The sequence below is a fragment of the Trichechus manatus genome, unplaced genomic scaffold (assembly GCF_000243295.1).
Source record: "Trichechus manatus latirostris isolate Lorelei unplaced genomic scaffold, TriManLat1.0 scaffold00038, whole genome shotgun sequence".
In the NCBI taxonomy this organism is placed as follows: Eukaryota; Metazoa; Chordata; class Mammalia; order Sirenia; family Trichechidae; genus Trichechus; species Trichechus manatus.
The window spans coordinates 7048957-7069301 of NW_004443974.1; the positions used below are offsets into that span (position 1 = coordinate 7048957).

The window sequence follows — 20345 nt, forward strand, 5'->3', positions numbered from 1 at the left end:
ATTTCTGTTCTTTATGGGGTCTGCTGAAGTGACAATTTCAGATTATAAAATAGTTTCACTTTCTACACCGTTATTAATTTTTTTATTACAGCAAGAATTGGATGCAGAATTTGGAACAAATTCTGTTATATTTGTATTATTATTAGTAATTTCGGCACTAGCAGTACTAGTACAATGATTTGCACCCATTAAGCTGCAGCCTTCAACATAAAAAGTCTCTTCTATTCATTACATTTTCAAAAAGAAGTTAATTTTGGAATTGTCTTTAGGGATTCACAAATCCTTTTCTTGTTATCTTCTGTGAGCTTTCGTTTTTGTGCTTCCTTAGTTGTTCCCATGTCATTTTACTTGGATATAAAATTATATCACTTTTTAAATTTGGTTCTACTGTAGCAAATAAATTTGAATAATTAAAAATACATAAAATTTATTAAACAAAATTTACATTTGAATTTGGAATGTTAACTTTAAAAATTATTACACAGAGCAGGATCTGTACTTCCCTTAATTAGTAATTAAAATAAGTAGATAAGAAAAATTGATTTGGAACTTGTAATTTTGTTCTTCAGGTCTGAGATACTCAAAAGAAGTAGTACTTACAAGGCAGTTGGAAATAATTTCATTCATTTGTCATACAATGTTTGTTGGTGGGCCCTTCATAGATCTCCATGACTGTTTTTTGTCCTGAAATAATACCTAGAAACTTGTGCACTCACTTTCCCTCCTTTGATGCTGTGTGTTCACAGTTTATTGGAATACTGCTGATATCCGACAGGGGCGAGAGCAATCTCAAAGGGCATGATACAAATATAAGGGTATGTTCAATCTGAAAACGCTTTGCACAGCACCAAATACATCACGAGTCACATGATTATAGTCCCGCTGGTGCGTTCTTATGTGGTCATCTAGAGAGAACTGCATGTGAGGTTATACCTGATCAGTCCAAAATGGAAAGGAAAATATAACTGTTATCATATACAAAATGGTATCAGTTTCCTTTAGTGCCCTGCCAGATCCCTTTCACTGCAGCACTCGCTCTTCCTTGTGTCCTGTTTGCTTCGCATCTATAGGTCTTTGCTTTGTACAACTGGTGCCCCTGCTTTGTTGATGCCCTAAGCACATGCTTACCTTGTTTACTGTGTAATCTGTCCCAGGTATCAAGAAATATTTATTAGTTCTGAAACACATTTTGTCCCAGCCCTGATCTAAACCACCAGCACCCACACACACACAACTATGAGCAGAAGAGGATTCATAGGGTCATGCGGAATGAAAACATCCTGATTCAAAGTAGGACTCAGCAGCCTGTTCCCAAGGGACAAAAAAAGAGGTTAAGGAGTTGGTCAAGACATAACCTAAAAACAATCTTTACAAACAGAATTGAGAAGAACTCAGAAAATTAGGGCATACAGAAGTTCCTATGAATACATGGGAAATATTTGGTTTCTAATTTAGGAAGTACTTTGTAATTTTTTGTAACTCTCCCTTTGTTGAATTAGATTCCCTGTTTCTTTTGCTGTAGTTTCTTGAAGTAAGCATTCTTAAAATTCCTAACAAAGAGAAGAGTGCTTTTTTTATAGGTTGGAAGCTAGGAAAAAAGCTATATTTATCATGTTACCTTTTGCATCATTCCCACTGCTCCTCTAAATACCATCCAGGAAGTCCACAGACATGGAAATAAAGAACTACAGTAGCAGCGCTTCAGGTTTCATCCTTCTGGGACTCTCCTCCAATCCTCAGCTGGAGAAGCCTCTCTTTGCCATCTTCCTCACCATGTACCTGGTCACGGTCGTGGGAAATGTGCTCATCATCCTAGCCATACATTCTGACTCTAGGCTCCATACCCCTATGTACTTTTTCCTCAGCAACTTGTCCTTCATAGATATCTGCTTTGTAACCGTCATTATGCCCAAGACACTGGTGAACTTACTATCAGAGACAAAGACTATCTCCTACGTGGGCTGCCTCGTCCAGATGTACTTCTTCATGGCTTTCGGGAATACTGACAGCTACCTCCTGGCCTCCATGGCCATAGACCGACTGGTGGCCATCTGTGACCCCTTCCATTATGATGTGGTCATGAACCTACGGCGTTGCCTTCTCATGTTACTGGGTTCTTGCACTATATCTCACCTGCACTCCTTGCTCCGTGTGCTGCTCATGTCTCGCCTGTCTTTCTGTGCCTCTCACGTCATTAAGCACTTTTTTTGTGATACCCAGCCTGTGCTAAAGCTGTCCTGCTCTGACACCTCCTTCAGCCAGATTGTCGTCATGACCGAGACCCTGGCTGTCATTGTGACCCCTTTCCTGTGCATACTCTTCTCCTACATGCGCATTATCATCACTGTGCTCAGAATCCCCTCTGCAGCTGGGAAGTGGAAGGCTTTCTCTACCTGTAGCTCCCACCTCACTGTAGTAGCCCTGTTCTATGGGAGTGTCATCTATGTTTATTTTAGGCCCCTGTCCATGTACTCAGTAGTGAAGGACAGAGTAGCTACAGTTATGTTCACGGTGGTGACACCCATGTTGAATCCTTTCATTTACAGCCTGAGGAACAAGGATATGAAGAGAGGTTTGGGGAAACTAAGGGACAAAATTCACTCATAGAAGAACAAAATGATGGAATGTCAAATTTGGGAGATGACCTAAGAGACTGTCTGGTTATCCTTCCCTCTTAGCTATTTTCCACATAGCATCCAAAGATGTCATGAGAAGTGGGTTGGATAGCAGTAAGAGCATTGGCCTGGGAGTCAGAACATTTGGTTTTTGTCTATGACCTTGCCAAATATATGTTCAGTAACAGACTTGGTACTGCTAGAAATCCTGATTTCAGGAAAACAATTGATTGACACCATAAAGTAGAATAAGGCTATCCTTCAAATGACTCTTCTACAAAACCATGGCCAGTGCTAAAGAAGAATAAATTGCTTGAGTTTTAGAGAACTGAGAAAAGCTTCTTGGAGCAAGATACCTAAGATCATCATCCTGGAGGATGGACTAAATTTTGAGAGATGAAGGTACAAGGAATGAAGAAATGAGCAGAACATTTCAAATAGTGGTAATTACCTAAGCAAGTAGAGGCAATAAATGTTGGAATATATCTGGGGAACTGTGAAAAGCCCTGTGAGGCTAGAGTCTTCTGAACATTTTGATAACAGGGAGAAGAAGGCTGGCAAGTAAAGCATCTACAAAGCAGACTTGCTACTTCCCCACCACAATGTGATGACAGTGTGCATTCTCAATACCTGTATCCTTTTCTCCTGCCCCTTAATTCTTCCTTTCTGCAGATGGCTAGTGCACTCACTGACCTGCCCTTTATATCCTGGAAAGAGCAATGTATCAGTCAAGATGAGCTAGACGATGCTGTGGAAACAAACAAATTCAAAATCTTAGGATGTTAAAACCAAAGTTTTACTTCTCATTGTATGTTCATCACAGAAAAGTGTAAGGGTGCTGCTCATTTTAGACATTCAGTGTCCCAAGCTGATAGAGCAGCAATCATTCTAAACAGTACTCATAACTTTGTCAGAATCTGAGGAAGACTCTTGAAGATTTTACACTGACAATATTTTGATTCAGAGTACTCCACACCACCTCTGCCAACGACTTATTGCTCACAACTAATCTCATGACCTTACCCAACCACAAGGGAGCCAGAAAGCACAATCCAAACATGTGTGTTGTTGAAACATCTCAGTTGGTATGCTGTCAATTCCTGGAGCCTTGTTTTTTGCCATTGCTTTCAGTGCAGCTTAGACTCCTTTTTCAGTACCATGGGTTCTTGATCATATACTACTTCCTGAAATGGTTGAATGTTGACCAATTCTTTTTGGTCAGAAACTCTGTGTATTCCTTCTATCTTCTTTTGATTCCTCCTGCATCATTTAATAGTTTCCCCATAGAATCCTTAAATATTGCAACTTGAGGCATGATTTTTTTTTTTTTTTTTCCAGTTCTTTCAGCTTGAGATATGCTGACTGTGTTCTTCCCTTTTGGTTTTCTAACTCCCGGTCTTTGCACATGTCGTTATAATACTTTACTTTGTCTTCTCGAGCTGCCCTTTGAAATCTTCTGTTCAGCTCTTTTACTTTATCATTTCTTCCTTTCCCTTTAGCTACTCAATGTTCAAGGGCAAGTCTCAGAGTCTCTTCTGATATCCATTTTGGCCTTTAGTTCTTTTCTGTCCTATTAACGACCTTTTGCTTTCTTCACGTATGATATCCTTGATGTCATTCCACAACTCGTCTGGTCTTTAGTCATTAGTGTTCAATGTGGCAAATCTATTCTTGAGATGGTCTCTAAATTCAGGTGGGGCATACTCAAGGTCGTACTTTGGATTTCATGGACTTTTTCTAATTTTCTTCAGCTTTGACTTGAATTTGCATATGAGCAACTGACGGTCTGTTCCACAGTCGGCCCCTGGCCTTGTTCTGACTGATAATATTCAGCTTTTCCATCATCTCTTTCCACAGATGTAGTCGATTTGATACGTGTGTGTCATGGATTGAATTACATCCCCTCAAAAATGTGTGTATCAGTTTGGGTGGGCCATGATTCCTGGTATTGTGTGATTTTCCTATATGTTGTAAATCCTGCCAATGATGTTAATGAGGGAGGATGGGTGGCAGTTGTGTTAGTAAGGCAGGACTCAACCTACAAGACTGGATTGTGTCCTGAGGCAATCTCTTGAGATATTAAAGAAAGAAGTGAGCAGAGAGACACGGGGCCTCATACCACCAAGAGGGCAGTGCCAGGAGCAGAGCATGTCCTTGGGACCCAGGGGCCCTGCACAGAGAAGCTCCTAGTCCGGGGGAACATTGATGAGAAGGCGGACACAGAGAGAAAACCTTCCCCTGGAGTTGACACCCCAAATTCGGACTGTTAGCCTACTTTACAGTAAGGAAATAAACTTCTCTTTGTTAAAACCATCCACTTGTGATATTTCTGTTATAGTAGCACTATATAACTAAGACAGTGTGTATTACCATCTGGTAAGGTCCATGTGTATAGTCGCCATTTATGTTGCTGAAAAAAGGTACTTGCAATAAAGAAGTTGTCGGTCCTGCAAAATTCTATCATGGAATCTCCAGCATCATTTCTATCATCAAGGCCGTATTTTCCAGCTACCAATCCTTGTTTCCAACTTTCACATTCCAATCACCAGTAATTATCAATGCATCTTGATTGCATGTTTCATCAATTTCAGACTGCAGAAGCTGGTAAAAATCTTCAATTTCTTCATCTTTGGCCTTAGTGGTTGGTGCGTAAATTTGAATAACAGTCATATTAACTGGTCTTTCTTGTAGGCGTATGGATATTATCCTATCACTGACCACACTGTACTTCAGGATAGATCTTGAAATATTCTTTTAACTATAAATGCAATGCCATTCCTCTTCAATTTCTATTCCCAGCATAGTAGACCACATGATTGTCTAATTCAAAATGGCCAATACCAGTCCACTTCAGCACCCTAATGCCTAGAATATCGATGTTTACATGTTCCTTTTTTTTTCTTTTACGATTTCTAATTTTCCTAGATTCATACTCCATACTTTCCATGTACCTATTATTAATGGATGTTTGCAGCTGTTTCTTCTCATTTTGAGTCATGCCACATCAGCAAATGAAGGTCCCAATAGCTTGACTCTACCCATGTCATTAACTTTGACGCTACTTTGTGGAGGCTGCTCTTCCCCACTTATATTTTGAGTGCCTTCCAACCTGAGGGGCTCACCTTCAGCACTGTATCAGACAATGTTTCCCTGCTATTCACAATGTTTTCACTGGCTAATTTTTTCAGAAGTAGACCTCCAGGTCCTTCTTCCTAGTCTGTCTCAAACTGGAAGCTTCACTGAAACCTGTCCACCATGGGTGATCCTGCTGGCATTTGAAATACCGGTGGCACAGCTTCCAGCCTCACAGCAACACACAAGCTACCACAGTACGACAAACAGACACTTGTGGGGCTTAAATATTAGATGATGTTAATGAATTATTGTCAAATTCTTTAAAGATGATAAAGATATGGTGGAATATTTTAAATCTTTGTTTCTTAGAGATGCATCCACAGGTATGTGGATAAAATTGTGTAACGTCTGGGTTTTGCTTTAAAATACTTACCAGCAAATAAACAAATGCCTGGGGTTGGGGGGCATATACATTAAACAAGATTGGCAAAATTTTAACACATACTATGCTGGGTGACATGTTAGGGTTCAATTATACTCTTTTCTCTACTTTGTGTATATTTGAAGTAATAAATCACAGATTCTATTAGCAGCATATCTAAGACCAGACCACAAGTCTCATGGCTCCTAGTCTAGTGTTCTTCTCCCTGTTATCATCCCCAGATTTTGGGAAGAAATTGGTTGCAAACTCATCCATACTCATAAGGTCCTGGAAGACCCTGATGTTTCTCAAATCCTCTAACTGAAACTCTAACACTAGAGAATTCACTGAAGTCTTCAGTCTCCATTAAGGCATGAGACTCAGGAAGAGGTGTCACTGGCCAAATTATAAATCATTACACCTGGTGGGAATGGGTAACCAAGTTTTATACAAGGAGATAGTATAAAAGCAAGGAACCCTAGTGTTGCAACAGTTAAGCACTCAGCTAATAACTGAAAGGTAGGTGGTTTGAACCCACCCAGTAGCTCTGTGGGATAAAGATCTTATAACCTGACCCTACGAATGCCAGTAAATTTCCATTAGTCCTTAAACTAGCCTAAGTCAGATTTGGTCCTCCCCGCATGCATAGAAGGGTCAGCTGTGACTGCTAATTGACCTTAACAGCAGACGCAGCAACAAGTGGAATGAATCAAAAGGAAAATCGTCACTGGGACTCTATCCCAAAGCGAGAGGTCCCACAAGAACCACGTCACCTCCAGCTTCCTAGCTGCATTCTAGAATTTTCCCTCCCCAGTCTGCCTGCTCGACCACCATCTTGCTGCCCAAATCACATGTGAGCCCTGCTTCCCCATAGTTCAGGGAGCCAGATCTGAGGAACTTCCTCCCAGCTCCTTGCTCTGCATATTCCAATAAAATTACTTTCTCTTTCTCAAAGACCAGTGTCCAGATAATTGGCAAGTCTGAGCACAACGGACAAGGATCCACCTTCCCGGGTTCAGTAACAACCTGGTGATCTGCTCTTGTAAAAGATTACAGTCTAGAAAATCTGATGGCACCTACTTGATGGCACCTAATAAAATAGTATAAGAGCATGTAGGAGTGCCAAAGAGCTAAAGAGAAGCAGGGAGAAATATGGGAGACTGGAGGAAATAATTTCAGGAGGGAGACCGAGAAACCACCCTGTATTCCTCAAAACTAACAAAGGAACAATCTGAAATCCCATCTGGGTATCAATGACTCAGCATTCTTACATAACCCGTCGCTGTAGAGTTGATTCCGACTCATAGCCACCCTATAGGACACAGTAGAACTGCCCTATAGAGTTTCCAAGGAGTGCCTGCTGGATTCCAACAGCCCAACTTTTGGTTAGCAGCTATTGCTCTTAATCACTATGCCTCCAGGGTTTCCGATTCTTACACAACCAGTAGGCACTTAATTTGTGGTCCCTCAGAGCAACAGCTTTTCTCAAGAGTAATCTAGGGAAGTTTTCCACTTCATATGGAAAGGAAAGAGGCCCTGGATAAGTAAAGCATTAATGAAGAAGAAGAACAAAGTGGGAGGCCTCACACTACCTGATTTTAGAAACTATTTTACTGCCATGGTAGTCAAAACAGCCTGGTACTGGTACAACGACAAATACATTGACCAATGGAACAGAATCGAGAACTCAGATGTAAATTAATCCACCTATGGTCACCTGATCTTCAACAAGGGCCCAAAATCCATTAAATGGGGAAAAGATAGTCTTTTTAACAAATGGTGCTGGCAAAACTGGGTGTCCATCTGTAAAAAAATGAAACAGGACCCATATCTCATACCATACACAAAAAGTAATTCAAAATGGATCAAAGAACTAAATATAAAACCAAAAACTATAAAGATCATAGAAGAAAAAAATAGGATCAACACTAGAGACCCTAATACACAGCATTAACAGGATACAGACCATAAATAACAACATAAAAACTCCAGGAGATAAGCTAGATAACTAACGATCTTCTAAAAATTAAACACTTATAGTCATCAAAAGACTTCACCAAAAGAGTAAAAAGACGACCTACACACGGGGAAAAAAAATTTGGCTATGACAAATCCGACAAAGTTCTAATCTCCAAAATCTACAGGATTATCCAACACCTCTACAACAAAAAGACAAATAAACCAATTAAAAAATAGGCGAAGGAAATGAACAGACATTTCAACAAAGAAGACCTTCAAGCCACGAACAGACACATGAGCAAATGCTTGCGATCACTAGCCATTAGAGAAATGCAAATCAAAACCACAATGAGATACCACCTCTCCGTGGCATTACTGGCACAAATCAAAAAAACTGGAAATAACAAATGTTGGAGAGGCTTCGGGGAGATCAGAGCTCTTATGCACTGCTGGTGGGAATGCAAAACGATACAACCATTTTGGAAAACAATGTGGTGCTTCCTTAGAAAGCTAGAAATAGAAATACCGTATGATCCAGCAATCCCACTGCTAGGAATATATCCTAGAGATAAAAGAGCCGTCACACGAATAGATATCTGCACACCCATGTTTACTGCAGCATTGTTCACAATAGCAAAACGATGGAAACAACCTAGATGACCATCAACAGATAAATGGATAAACAAACTATGGTACCTACACAATGGAGTACTATGCACTATGCAGCAATAAAGAACAATGATGAATCTACGAAGCATCTCACAACATGGATGAATCTGGAGGGTATTATGCTGAGTGAAATAAGTCAATCACAAAAGAACAAATATTATATGAGACCACTATTATAAAAAACCATGAAAGAGTTTACACACAAAAAGAAACCATCTTTGATGGTTATGGGGGGGGAAGGGTAGGGATGGAAAAACACTAAATAGACAATGGATAAGTGGTAACTTTGGTGAAGGGTAAGACAGTACACAATACTGGGGAAGCCAGCACAACTTGTTCACGGTAAGGTCATGGAAGCTCCATGGACAAATCCAAACTCCCTGAGGGACCAAATTACTGGGCTGAGGGCTGTGGGGACCATCGTCTCAGGGAATATACAGCTCAATTGGCATAACACAGTTTATAAAGAAAATGTTCTATATTCTACTTTGGTGGGTAGCGTCTGGGGTCTTAAAAGTCTGTGAGCAACCATCTAAAATGCTCCACTGGTCTCACCCCTTCGGGAGCAAGGGAAAATGAAGGAAACTAAAGACATAAGGGAAAGATTAGTCCAAAAGACTAATAGACCACAACTACCACGGCCTCCACCAGACTGAGTCTAGTACAACTAGATGCTGCCCGGTTACCACCACTGACTGCTCTGACAGGGATCACAACAGAGGGTCCCATACAGAGCTGGAGAAAATGTAGAACAAAATTCTAACTCAAAAAAAAAAAGATCAGACTTACTGGCCTGACAGAGACTGGAGAAACTCCCACAGTATGGCCCCTGGAAACCCTTTTAGTTCATTAATGAAGTCACTCCGGAGACTCACCTTTCAGCTGAAAATTAGACAGGCCCATAGGACAAAATGAGACTAAAAGCGCACACCAGCCCAGGGCAAAGAACTAGGACTAGAAGGCAGGAGGGGACAGGAAAGCTGGTAATAGGGAACCCAAGGTCGAGAAGGGAGAGTACTGACATATCATGGGGTTGTTAACCAATGTCATAAAACAATATATGTACTAATCGTTTAATGAGAAGCTAGTTTGTTCTGTAAACCTTCATTTAAAGTACAATAAAAAAAAGAAAGCATTGAGAATATGTGGTCCAAAAAAGTGTTCAATAATGATAGTCGGGCACCATCCAGTTCTTTGGTCTCATGGCAAAGGAGACAGTTGTTCATGGAGGCAATTAGACACACATTCCATACCCTCCTCCTATTCCTGACACTCCTTCTTCCTCTGATGTTCCAGGTGAAGAGACCAACTGCTGTGCCTTGGATAGCTGCTTACAAGCTTTTAAGACCCCAGGCACTAGACAATGACCTAGGAGGTAGAAAAGAAGCACTGAACATGTTATCAGACCAATTAACTGGGATACTCCATGATCCTAAACCTCCAAACCAAAGAATCAAATCCCATGAGGTGTTTGGTTGTGCATAAGCAACCTCAGCAGCTACTCTTTTTTGTTATTGCTGTTGTTGTAAATATATCTATCACACAATTTTTGCCAATTCAACTTTTTACAGGTGGACAATTTATGAAGAGCAATTAATATAATTGGCTATGCAACACTACCCTTATTCAATGTGATTTTTCCATCACCATTAACCCCCCTTGTCCCCCTACCTCCTACCCCTGGTAACCACTAATAAACTTTGCTCTCTATACATTTCCTTTTTTCTTGTCTTTTTATATAAGTGAGGTCATACAATATTTGTCCTTTCGTGATTGGCTTACTTCTGCAGCATAAAGTCGTCCAGCTCCATCCATACTTTAGCATGTATCAAGAGTTCATTTTTCCTACTGCCTGAGTAGTATTCCACTGTATGCATGTTTAACATTTTGTTTAACCATTCATCTGTTGATAGGCATTTAGGTTGTTTTCACCTTTTGGCTATTGTGAATAGTGCTACAATGAACACTGGTGTATAAGTCTCTTTTTGAATCTCTGCTTTCAAGTCTTTTTGGTATATACCTAGGACTGGAATTGCTGGATCATATGGTAGTTCTATTTTTAGGTTTCTGAGGCACCACCACACTGTTTTCTACAATGGCTGTACCATTTTGCATTCCTACCAGCCATGGATAAAGGTACCAATTTCCCCACATCCTCATCAAACATTTATTATTTTCTGTGTGGTTTGTTTTTTTTTTTTTTAATCTTAGCCATCCTTGTGGGAGTAAAATGGTATCTCAGTATGGTTTTGATCTGCATCTCTCTGATGGCTAATGATGGTGAGCATCTTTTCTGGTATTTAGTGGCTGTTTAAATATCTTCCCTGATGAAAAGTCTATTCCAGTCCTTTGCCCATTTTATGATTGGGTTATTTATCTTTTTGTTGCTAAGCTGTCGAAGTTGTGTATATATTTTGGTTATTAGATTCTCGTTGGATATAAAGTTTCCAAAGATATACTCCCAGTCAGTAGATTGTCTTTTCTATTCTTGGTAGTCTTGATGAACAAAAGTTTTTTTAATTTTTATGAGGTCCTACTTATTTCTTTTGTCTTATGCTGTCTGTGCTTTTGTTATTATATTAGATAATCCATTGTTGAAAGCTGCCCCTGACAGCGCTGCCCCTGCTTGTTCTTCTAAGAATTTTATGGTTTTAGTTTGCACATTTAGGTCCTTAATACATTTTGAATTTGTGTGTATGTGTGTATGGTGTGAGGTATGGATGCTGTTTCATTTTTCTGCATGTGGAAATCCAATTTTCACAGCACTATTGATTGAACAGAGTCTTCTTTCCCCATCGAATAGACTTAGCAACCTTGTCAAAATACCAGTTTGATCATAAATGTGCAGGTTTATTTCTGGACTTACAATTCTATTCCATTGGTCTATGTGATGACGTTACACCAGTACCAGGCTGTTTTGATTACTGTAGCTGTACAAAACCCAAAAAAATCCACCACTATCCAGTCGATTCTGACTCAAAGCTACCCTGTAGGACAGATTAGTTTCCACAGAGTTTCCAAGGAGTACCTGGTGGATTCAAACTACTGACATTTTGGTTAGCAGCCATAGCTCTTAACCACTACACCACTATGGTTTTCACTTACAGCTGTATAGTATGTTCTAAAATCAGGAAGTATGAGTCCTCCTACTTTGTTCCTCTTTTTCAACATTGTTAAAACCATTTGGGGCCTCTTGTCATTCCATATAAAGTTGAGGGTTGGTTTTTCTATTTCTATAGAGACGGCTATTGGAATTTTGATTGGGATTGCGTTGAATCTATAGATCTCTTTGGGTAGTATTGATATATTAACAATATTAAGTTTTCCAATCCATGAACATGGAACATTTTTCCATTTATTTATCTCTTCTTTAGTTCTTTCAGCAGTGTTTTACAATTTTCATTGAATAAGTCCTTCATGCCCCTTGTTAGATTTATTCCTAGGAATTTTATTCTCTTAGATGATATTATAAGTGATATTGTTTCCCTAATTTCCTGTTCAGATTTCTCAATGCTGGTGAATAGAAATTCAACCGATTTTTGTTTGTTGACTTGTACCCTGCAACGTTGCTAAATTCCTCTTTAGCTCTAGAAGTTTTCTTGTGGACTGTTTAGGATTTTCTATATATAGGATCATATCATCCACGAATAGAAATAATTTTACTTCTTTTCCAATCTGGATAACTTTTTTTTTTCCTTATCTTATTGCTCTGGCTAGGACTTCTAATACACTATTGAATAAAAGTGGTGAGAGCAGGCATCCTTGTTTTGTTCCCTATTTCAAGGGGAAGGTTCTCAGTCTTTCTGTATTAAGTATAATGCTGGCTGTTGGTTTTTCATTTATGCCTTGAATCATATTGAGGAATTTCCTTTCTATTCCAATCATCTTTAGGGTTTTCATCAAGAAAGGGTGTTGGATTTTAACAAATGCTTTCTCTCATCCATAGAGATGATCATCTGGTTATTTTCCTTGGTTTATTCATGTGGTCTATTATGTTAATTGATTTTCTAATGTTGAACCATCCCTGTATTACTGGAATAAAACCCACTTGGTCACGGTGTATGACTTTTAATATGCTGTTGGATATTGTTAACTAGTATTTTGTTGAGGATTTTTTCATCTATACTCATCAGAGGTATTAACCTGTAGGATTCTTTTCTTGTGGTGTCTTTTTCTGGTTTGGGTATCAGGGTTATGTTTGCTTCATAGAATGCTGGCCTATTTTCTTGATTCTATACATTCTCCCCTACAGCTCATGGGAAGTCCCAGGCACACTCTATGTATCTGTCTCCATCACTTTATAAATCACTATAATATCAAGTGACTAACTATCTGTGGCTCTAAGAAAAATACTGCTCTGTTATCCTGCGTTTCCATGGTTTCTACTGAGAGGTGTCTCTTGCCTCCCAGTCACAGTGTTTAATGAGCTCCCTGGGGTTGGTGCCTGGGGAGACTGCATACCTCCTTGGTGAGAGATCACATTCAGGATAGTCAGTTACTTCCAAGTCCCCATCCAATCCCTTATCAACTAACAGAGCCTGAAAGGGTCAGGTGGTGGATAATTGGGGATAGAAGAAAGGTTCATGATTTCAGTGGCTGGGGCCACACTGAGGGGACACTCCTCTGGAGGAGGAAGAAAAGTGATCAACTCAAGAACTGACAACCCCATCTCTAGGCTGAGGCAACAATCACACATGCCGCACGCACTCAGCATTACAGGTCCTGACATCTCCCATCAGAATCTGGGGACCTTTACTTTTCCTGGCCTAATATGAACATTCTTTCTCTGCCCCAAGACTTCCATTTCTCCTCTAGACATCAAGACCAACAAGACTAAGGAGAAGGGTGCTCCAGAGATGACCCTGGAGGTCACCATCCTTTACCTGAGTAAGTAGCTGGTATCCTCAACCATACCCTACCTAGAGTAGTTCTAACCTGGAGTGTCAGAAACTTAGAAATCATCCTCTATAATACACTCAGTTCATGGAGAAAGAAAATGAGTTTCCCAATAAGATACAGCAAATTAGTGTCATAGTTGAGACTACAAACCACATCATCTGACCTTACCACCCAAACTCTTTTATACGGTTGTTTGAGTGCCTCTAACTCCTCCACACCCCTTTGTTTTCCTTCTCGATTCATAGTAGGATTTGCTATTAAGAGGTAAGACTCTAAGCAAAGGGAATGACCCTTTTGGAGGAACAATTTAGCTTCTCTGATGCTGATGGGTAAAAGTCCAGCTTACATCAGCCCAGCCTGACTTAGAGTGTCCCCAAAGCAGTCCTACTAAAGAGAGTCCACCTTAAAGGCCTCATCTCAACTTCAGAGCAGCATGGGACCTAGGCTGTGGAAGAGGCTGAACAAGAAAAGGCAGAGAGATGAGAAAATTCCTAACATCTGGGTTGTCATCCAGTTCTGTTGTTAACTCACAGTGTGATATTAAATGACCAACTTTACTCTTTAGGCCTCAATTGGCCCTCTGAAAATTGATCATGCAGATTAGACTTTAGGATTTCAAACTTATTTTAGCACTGGAAGCTCGTCTTCAAAATTATCCTATGTTTTTGTTATCTATAAAACATGAAAGCAGAATTTCTCTGTGAAAAAGAGGAAGGTCTTGGGACTCCTAAGTTCTCCCATCTACACTATATGTCACCTATGGTCCCCCTGAAGCTTTTCCAGGAAATCCTGGGGTTCTCTGGATCACAGTTTGGAAACCTCAGAATTAGGTGGTTTCTAGGATCACTTCCATTTCTAACAATCCAGAATCCAGTGGATTTGGGCTGTCTCCCAAGAGATTACATTCTCAATGGACATATATGTCTGCTACACAGTGAGTGTCAGCCATGCTGGAAATAGAGGAAGTGGGTGAGTGGAGATGGGAGAGGACTTGAAGCCATGTCCTGGGAAAGGGCTAGAGGAGGTGGGGGATAGTTCACAGGGAAAAAAAAGCTTCAGGGGCACAGGGTCTCTGTTTTCAAACGTCTGAAAGGCGATTTGGTATTTCCTTGCCTCTGTTTCCCCGGTACGTAGAATGACAGCTAGCACTCAGAAGATGCTTATTAAATGCTTAAAAAATCAATAATTCCACACATAAAAGAAAAGCGAAATTGCAGTAACTTGCTATGACTGAGGTTGGCAAAGAAAGGATATTGGAAATGCTGGGTTTAGAATTCTTGACTTTAATACCAAAAACTTAGACATTCTATCTTGCAATTCCATGGGTACAAATTAGAAGGCAGTGAGTGATTCAAGTGGGATGACCACTGTCAGAGCTACTGTAGGTTTCCTGCCCTGGACTACAAACAAGAAACCCACTGGAGGTCTCTGTTCCATTCCTGCTCCACCCAGGAAAATCTAATACCTCCTGTCCTGTTCTGGACCTTTTTACCCTTCCATCCTCTCCAGTTAGGCTTTGTTCTCTATCCAGAGGCCATCACAACTATTTCACAGGCATAAATACACACTTTCATATCCTCTTCCTCACTTTCTCAAGAGCTCGTTTGTAATCGTGCCTTAACCAGCTGAACCATGTACTATATATCAATTATGAGCACTATTGTTTTTATATTATTATTATTGTTTATATTATGTATCTGTCTTGGTTATCTAGTGCTGCTTTAACAGAAATACCACAAGCAGATGGCTTTAAAAAAGAGAAGTTTATTCTCTCACAGTCCAGTAGGCTAGAAGTCTGAATTCAGGGTGCTGGCTCCAGGAGGCTTTCTCTCTGTGTTGGCTGGGAAGGAAGGTCCTTGTCATCAGTCTTTCCTAGGTCTGGGAGCATCTCAGCACAGGAACCTCAGGTCCAAAGGACACGCTCTGTTCCCAGGACTGCTTTCTTGGTGGTATGAGTTCCTCCAATCTCTGCTTGCTTCCCTTTCCTTTTATTTCTTGTAAGATAAATGGTGGTGCAGGCCACACCGTAGGGAAACTCCCTTTACATTGGATCAAGGATGTGACTTTAGTAAGGGTATTACCATCCCACCCTAATCCTCTTTAACATAAAATTACAATCTCAAAATGGAGGACAACCACACAATACTGAGAATCACCGCCCAGCCAAATTGAAACACACATTTTTGGGGGGGCCATAATTCCATCCAAAACACCGGCATTTATATAAATAGTATTTAGACATAATCTGTTCACTTAAAGCACTTTCAGACATGTTCAATCATTTGATGTCCATGACATTTTTTCCTTCAGAAAAATAAAAGAGGTAAAAAGACTTTCCGAAAGGAATAGCTGGTAAGTAGCTAAACTAAGCCAGGACTAGAACCCAAAATCAGCTTTCCACTAATTCTTCTGATCCTAAGAATCTTGTTCTTGTCACTATGCAACACCTCTAACCCTTAAAGATGCTGTAAAAGTTGTCTTTCTGGGTTTATTCTTTAGCAAATATTTAACAGGCAGAAAGGTAATATAGTGAAATGCTTAAGAGCAGGACTATGAAACCAAACTGCTCGCACTGGAATTATAGCCATTTAACAGTTGTATAACCAGATTGTTGACCATCTCTGTAATAACTCTGTAACTAGTTTCCTTATCTGTATAGTGACAGAGTTATTAGGGGGATTAAATCATTATACAATACCTCGTACATGGTGATACTCCTGTTTGATATTTTTGTTAGGCACCTGCCACAAGAATAAAAGGGTGAACTGAGTATTCAGTGTTGACTAGGCAGACAGGTCACTGCCCTTGCAAAACTAACATCCTGAGCCTCGTCCATGGCAATCATTTCTCGTATGTCCTTGCTAGTACAAGAAACTGCTTTGGTCCAAAGCTCCAGGCACATTGGGGAGAAAAGAGACGCTTCAGGAACCAGTCCTGCTGCATATTAGGAAAGCCTAGAGAGACACAATATAGATTCTCCTCAGGAATGCAAAGAATTTCACTCAAATTAACTTTGGATATCAAAAAATTGCATTGGTACTCAGGTGTCCTTGGATGTGGACTTCTTCTCAGTCACCTGGCTTATACCTCTTCTTCACCCTTTATCTGGGTCACTTGACAGACATCTTCAGGTGATTCCCTGTTCTCTGGAACTAATCCTGTCCCTAGGCAAAATGGGTGTTAGAAGCCTACATCTGGGAACATAGTGGGCTGGCATCAAGGTACTCTGACTAATAGCCAGGATCTGATCCTGAGTTTGAGGACAGGTAATTTGATTTCTACACTTACTCCACTGTAACTGAGTCCCTGCCTTGATCGACTGATATGCAAAGCACAATTCCATCCTAACTGGGGCCCTGCTTTCTTATCTCTGGATCTTGCTCCACTGTACCGATTTCTAGGACAAAAGTCCAGTTCATGAAGCCAGAACCAGTCCTCTCATTGTTATTTGACAGTATACCTGCCTCTTTATATAGTTTTTGTGCTCAGATGACCATCCAGGCACTCAACAGGACTCTAATCTACTGTCCAGACATGCATCTGTTACTTCTGGTTGGACTTTCTGCAGACGCCTGAAACAAAAGCTGCAACCAAAGCAGGGATGCCTCTCTCTGCCTAAAGGTGGTTTTCCCCGCTTCCCACATGGTTCCAGAAGGAAGTACTATACCCATACTGCACAATTCCATGTCTGGGGGATTGTAGGCTTTCCAGATCCATGGCACCCCTGATCTAACCGTTACTCACTCAAAGTCTGAAACCCATTCAACAAATTTTACCTAAAGGGGATGAAGCTAAGAAAACCATCTCTAAGATTATATATGTTCTCTTTATATATGTTTTCTTAAGGGAGAAGTTAAGATATTTGTACATTCATATCTAGGAAACCAAGAAAGAGAGAAATTCTGGTCAAAACAGAATAGTATGAGAAGGTGAATTTCATAATTTCTTTACGTATTAGGAACATCAAAGTTCAAGAGATAAAATGACTCATTCGTGCTCGCAGTGTAAATCAGTGGTGGAGCCAGAATGGAAAGTCAGACGTGCATGACACAAAACCCATACTCTTGTCAACTATACCAGTCATTCATATAAGTTATAACAACCAGAAACTCCAAAACAGGACACACACCTAACATTCCTGTATGTTTTCTACTTAGAGGACAGCAACACCAAGGGGAAACCACAGTCACATCACTGAATTCCTCCTCCTGGGACTGACCACTGACCCCAAACAGCAGGTGTGGCTCTTTGCCAGCTTCCTGTCCATGTACCTGGTCAATGTGGTCGGCAACTCAGTCATCATTGCAGCCATCTGAGGGGATGCCCACCTCCACACCCCCATGTACTTCTTTCTCTCCAACCTGTCTTTCATGGACATCTGCTTTACAAATGTCATTGTGCCAAGGATGCTGGCAAACATGCTGAGCAAGAGCAAGAAGGTCCCCTTTGCCCAGTGCCTCACCCAGATGTATTTCTTTGTGACCTGTGCAATAACTGACAGCTTCCTTTTGGATGTTATGGCCATTGACTGCTATGTGGCCATCTGTAACCCACTGCATTACACCACGACCATGAGTCCCAGACGCTGTCTCCTGCTGGCAATGGTATCATGGGCTGTGTCTCACCTCCACTCACTGACCCACACAATTCTCATGGCCTGCCTCTCCTTCTGTGGGCCCAATATTATCTAACATTCTTCTGTGACGTCCAGCCACTGCTAATACTTTCTTGCTCTGACACCTCTGTCGATGAACTTTTGGCCTTCACAGAGGGCTCCTTTGTGATCACGAGTCCCTTTATCTTCATTATTGAGTCTTATGTCTACATCACCCGTGCTGTTCTGAGGGTCCCTTCAGGAGGAGGCAGGTATAAGGTCATCTCTACCTGTGGATCCCACCTCACAGTTGTGGCACTCTACTATGGAACTGCCATCTCAGTGTACATTCACCCCTCATCCACCTACTCAGTGACAAAGGACTGTGTTGTCACAGTCATCAATACTGTGGTAGTCCCCATGCTGAATCCCTTCATCTATAACCTTGGGAATAGGGATATGAAGCAGGCCTTGAGAAAGCTGACTAGGAGAACAAAATAGAATACACATATTTTGCTACCTGTAGAAGTTTAATGATTGATTCTACAATCATATGCTAAGCACCTACTGTCTGCAGGTACTATGCTTAATTCTGAGAGGAAGGCCAAATAAATCATAGATCTGTCCTCAAAAGTACTTATAGTCTATTAAGCAGAAAGGAGAAGACTGTCAATGGCGTACTATAATAAGAATTTGTCTTACCTTTTCATAAAAACTCAAATGAGTCATGGTTATAAATACCTTAAAAAATTATAATTTCCTCAGTCTCTTTTACAATGTCTAGTTTACGCATCTTATGTCAATTACCAATGTAGACCAATATTTGCCATGAAAATATGGAAAAAATGTTTATGAATTTATATTTTTGATGGTTTAGTCATATGGCTTAAAGTTTCCACCAAATTAGTTATTAATTCTATACTCAGTTCCTCTGGGCCTGCCTAGCAGATTTGCTTGACCTATATAGTAAAGCTGTGTCTGCAATGAAGCTGTTTACTTAACAAATTAAGGGGAAAATGGACTAACTTGAAATGGTAAAAATGTTCTGGAATTCTAAGTTCAGAAACTTTCAGTTAAGTCACAAATTGGCTTTCCCATGAACAAAAATAAGTCACTCTATTTCTACAAGCTTTATTTTTCTCAATAACAAAATAAACTCTCAAACTAAACCCTGTGCTGGGAAGTCAATTCTGACTCATAGCAACCCTACAGGACAGAGTAGAATTGCCCCATAGGGTTTCCAAGGAGCAGCTCATGGATTTGAACGGCAGACTTTTTGGGTAGTGGCCCAATGCTTAACCACTGTGCCACCAGGGCTCGAAATAACAAAACATGCACAATAACATATTTCACCATGTGGTTGTGGCCAGTAAATGAAACAAAGTGTGCGGAAGTACTAACATTTACATGGACATGGATGAAAATTCCAGGTCTGTCCAATTTTTAGCCAGTTTTAGAATTTTAAAACAAGTTTCAGTTTTTTAGCTCAGGAGTCATATTGCCCGAAAGCCAGGCTTAGGGTGGCGTGTGGAGGGAGTGGCAGTCTGGCATGGGGAGTATCTTAGTTATCTAGTGCTGTTACAACAGACACACCACAAGTTGATGGCTTTAACAAAGAGATATTTATTCTCTCACAGTCTAGGAGGCTAGATGTCCGAATTCAGGGTGCCAGCTCCAGGGAAAAGCTTTCTGTCTCTGTTGGCTCTGGGGGAAGGGCCTTGTCATCAGTTTTCGCCTGGTCTAGTGGCTTCTTAGTGCAGGGACCCCAGGTCCAAAGGAAGTGCCCCATTCCTGATTCTCCATTCTTGGTGGTAGGAGTCCCACCCCCACCCCCCATCCTGTTGATTCTTTCCTTTATACGTCAAAAGAGATTGACTCAAGATACAATCTAATCTTGTAGATTGAGTCCTGCCTCATTAACACAACTGCCTGTAATCCTGTCTCATTAACAGCATAGAGGCAGGATTTACAACACATAGGAAAATCACATCAGATGACAAAATGGTGGACAATCACACAATACTGAGAATCACGGCTTAGCCGAGTTGACACACATTTTGGGAGGACACAATTCAATTAGTAATAGGGAGTCAGGGCCCAACCAGGGTGAGAA

The 20345-nt window shown here is 40.6% G+C and overlaps 1 protein-coding gene and 1 pseudogene across 1 annotated transcript; both read left to right on the forward strand.

Moving 5' to 3' along the window:
• Positions 1 to 1656: 1656 nt before the first annotated feature.
• LOC101355260 (olfactory receptor 1L6) lies at positions 1657 to 2607 on the forward strand. The gene has a single exon (XM_004375636.3). The coding sequence runs from the start codon at positions 1672 to 1674 to the stop codon at positions 2605 to 2607; it is 936 nt and encodes a 311-aa protein (XP_004375693.1). The 5' UTR covers positions 1657 to 1671.
• A 3454-nt stretch (positions 2608 to 6061) lies between these two features.
• Positions 6062 to 18733, forward strand: LOC101360227 (olfactory receptor 1L4-like; annotated as a pseudogene).
• Positions 18734 to 20345: the final 1612 nt, after the last annotated feature.

Excerpts from the sequence above, each read along its gene's own strand:
- LOC101355260 (XM_004375636.3), top strand. The coding sequence starts at position 1,672 with ATGGAAATAAAGAACTACAGTAGCAGCGCTTCAGGTTTCATCCTTCTG.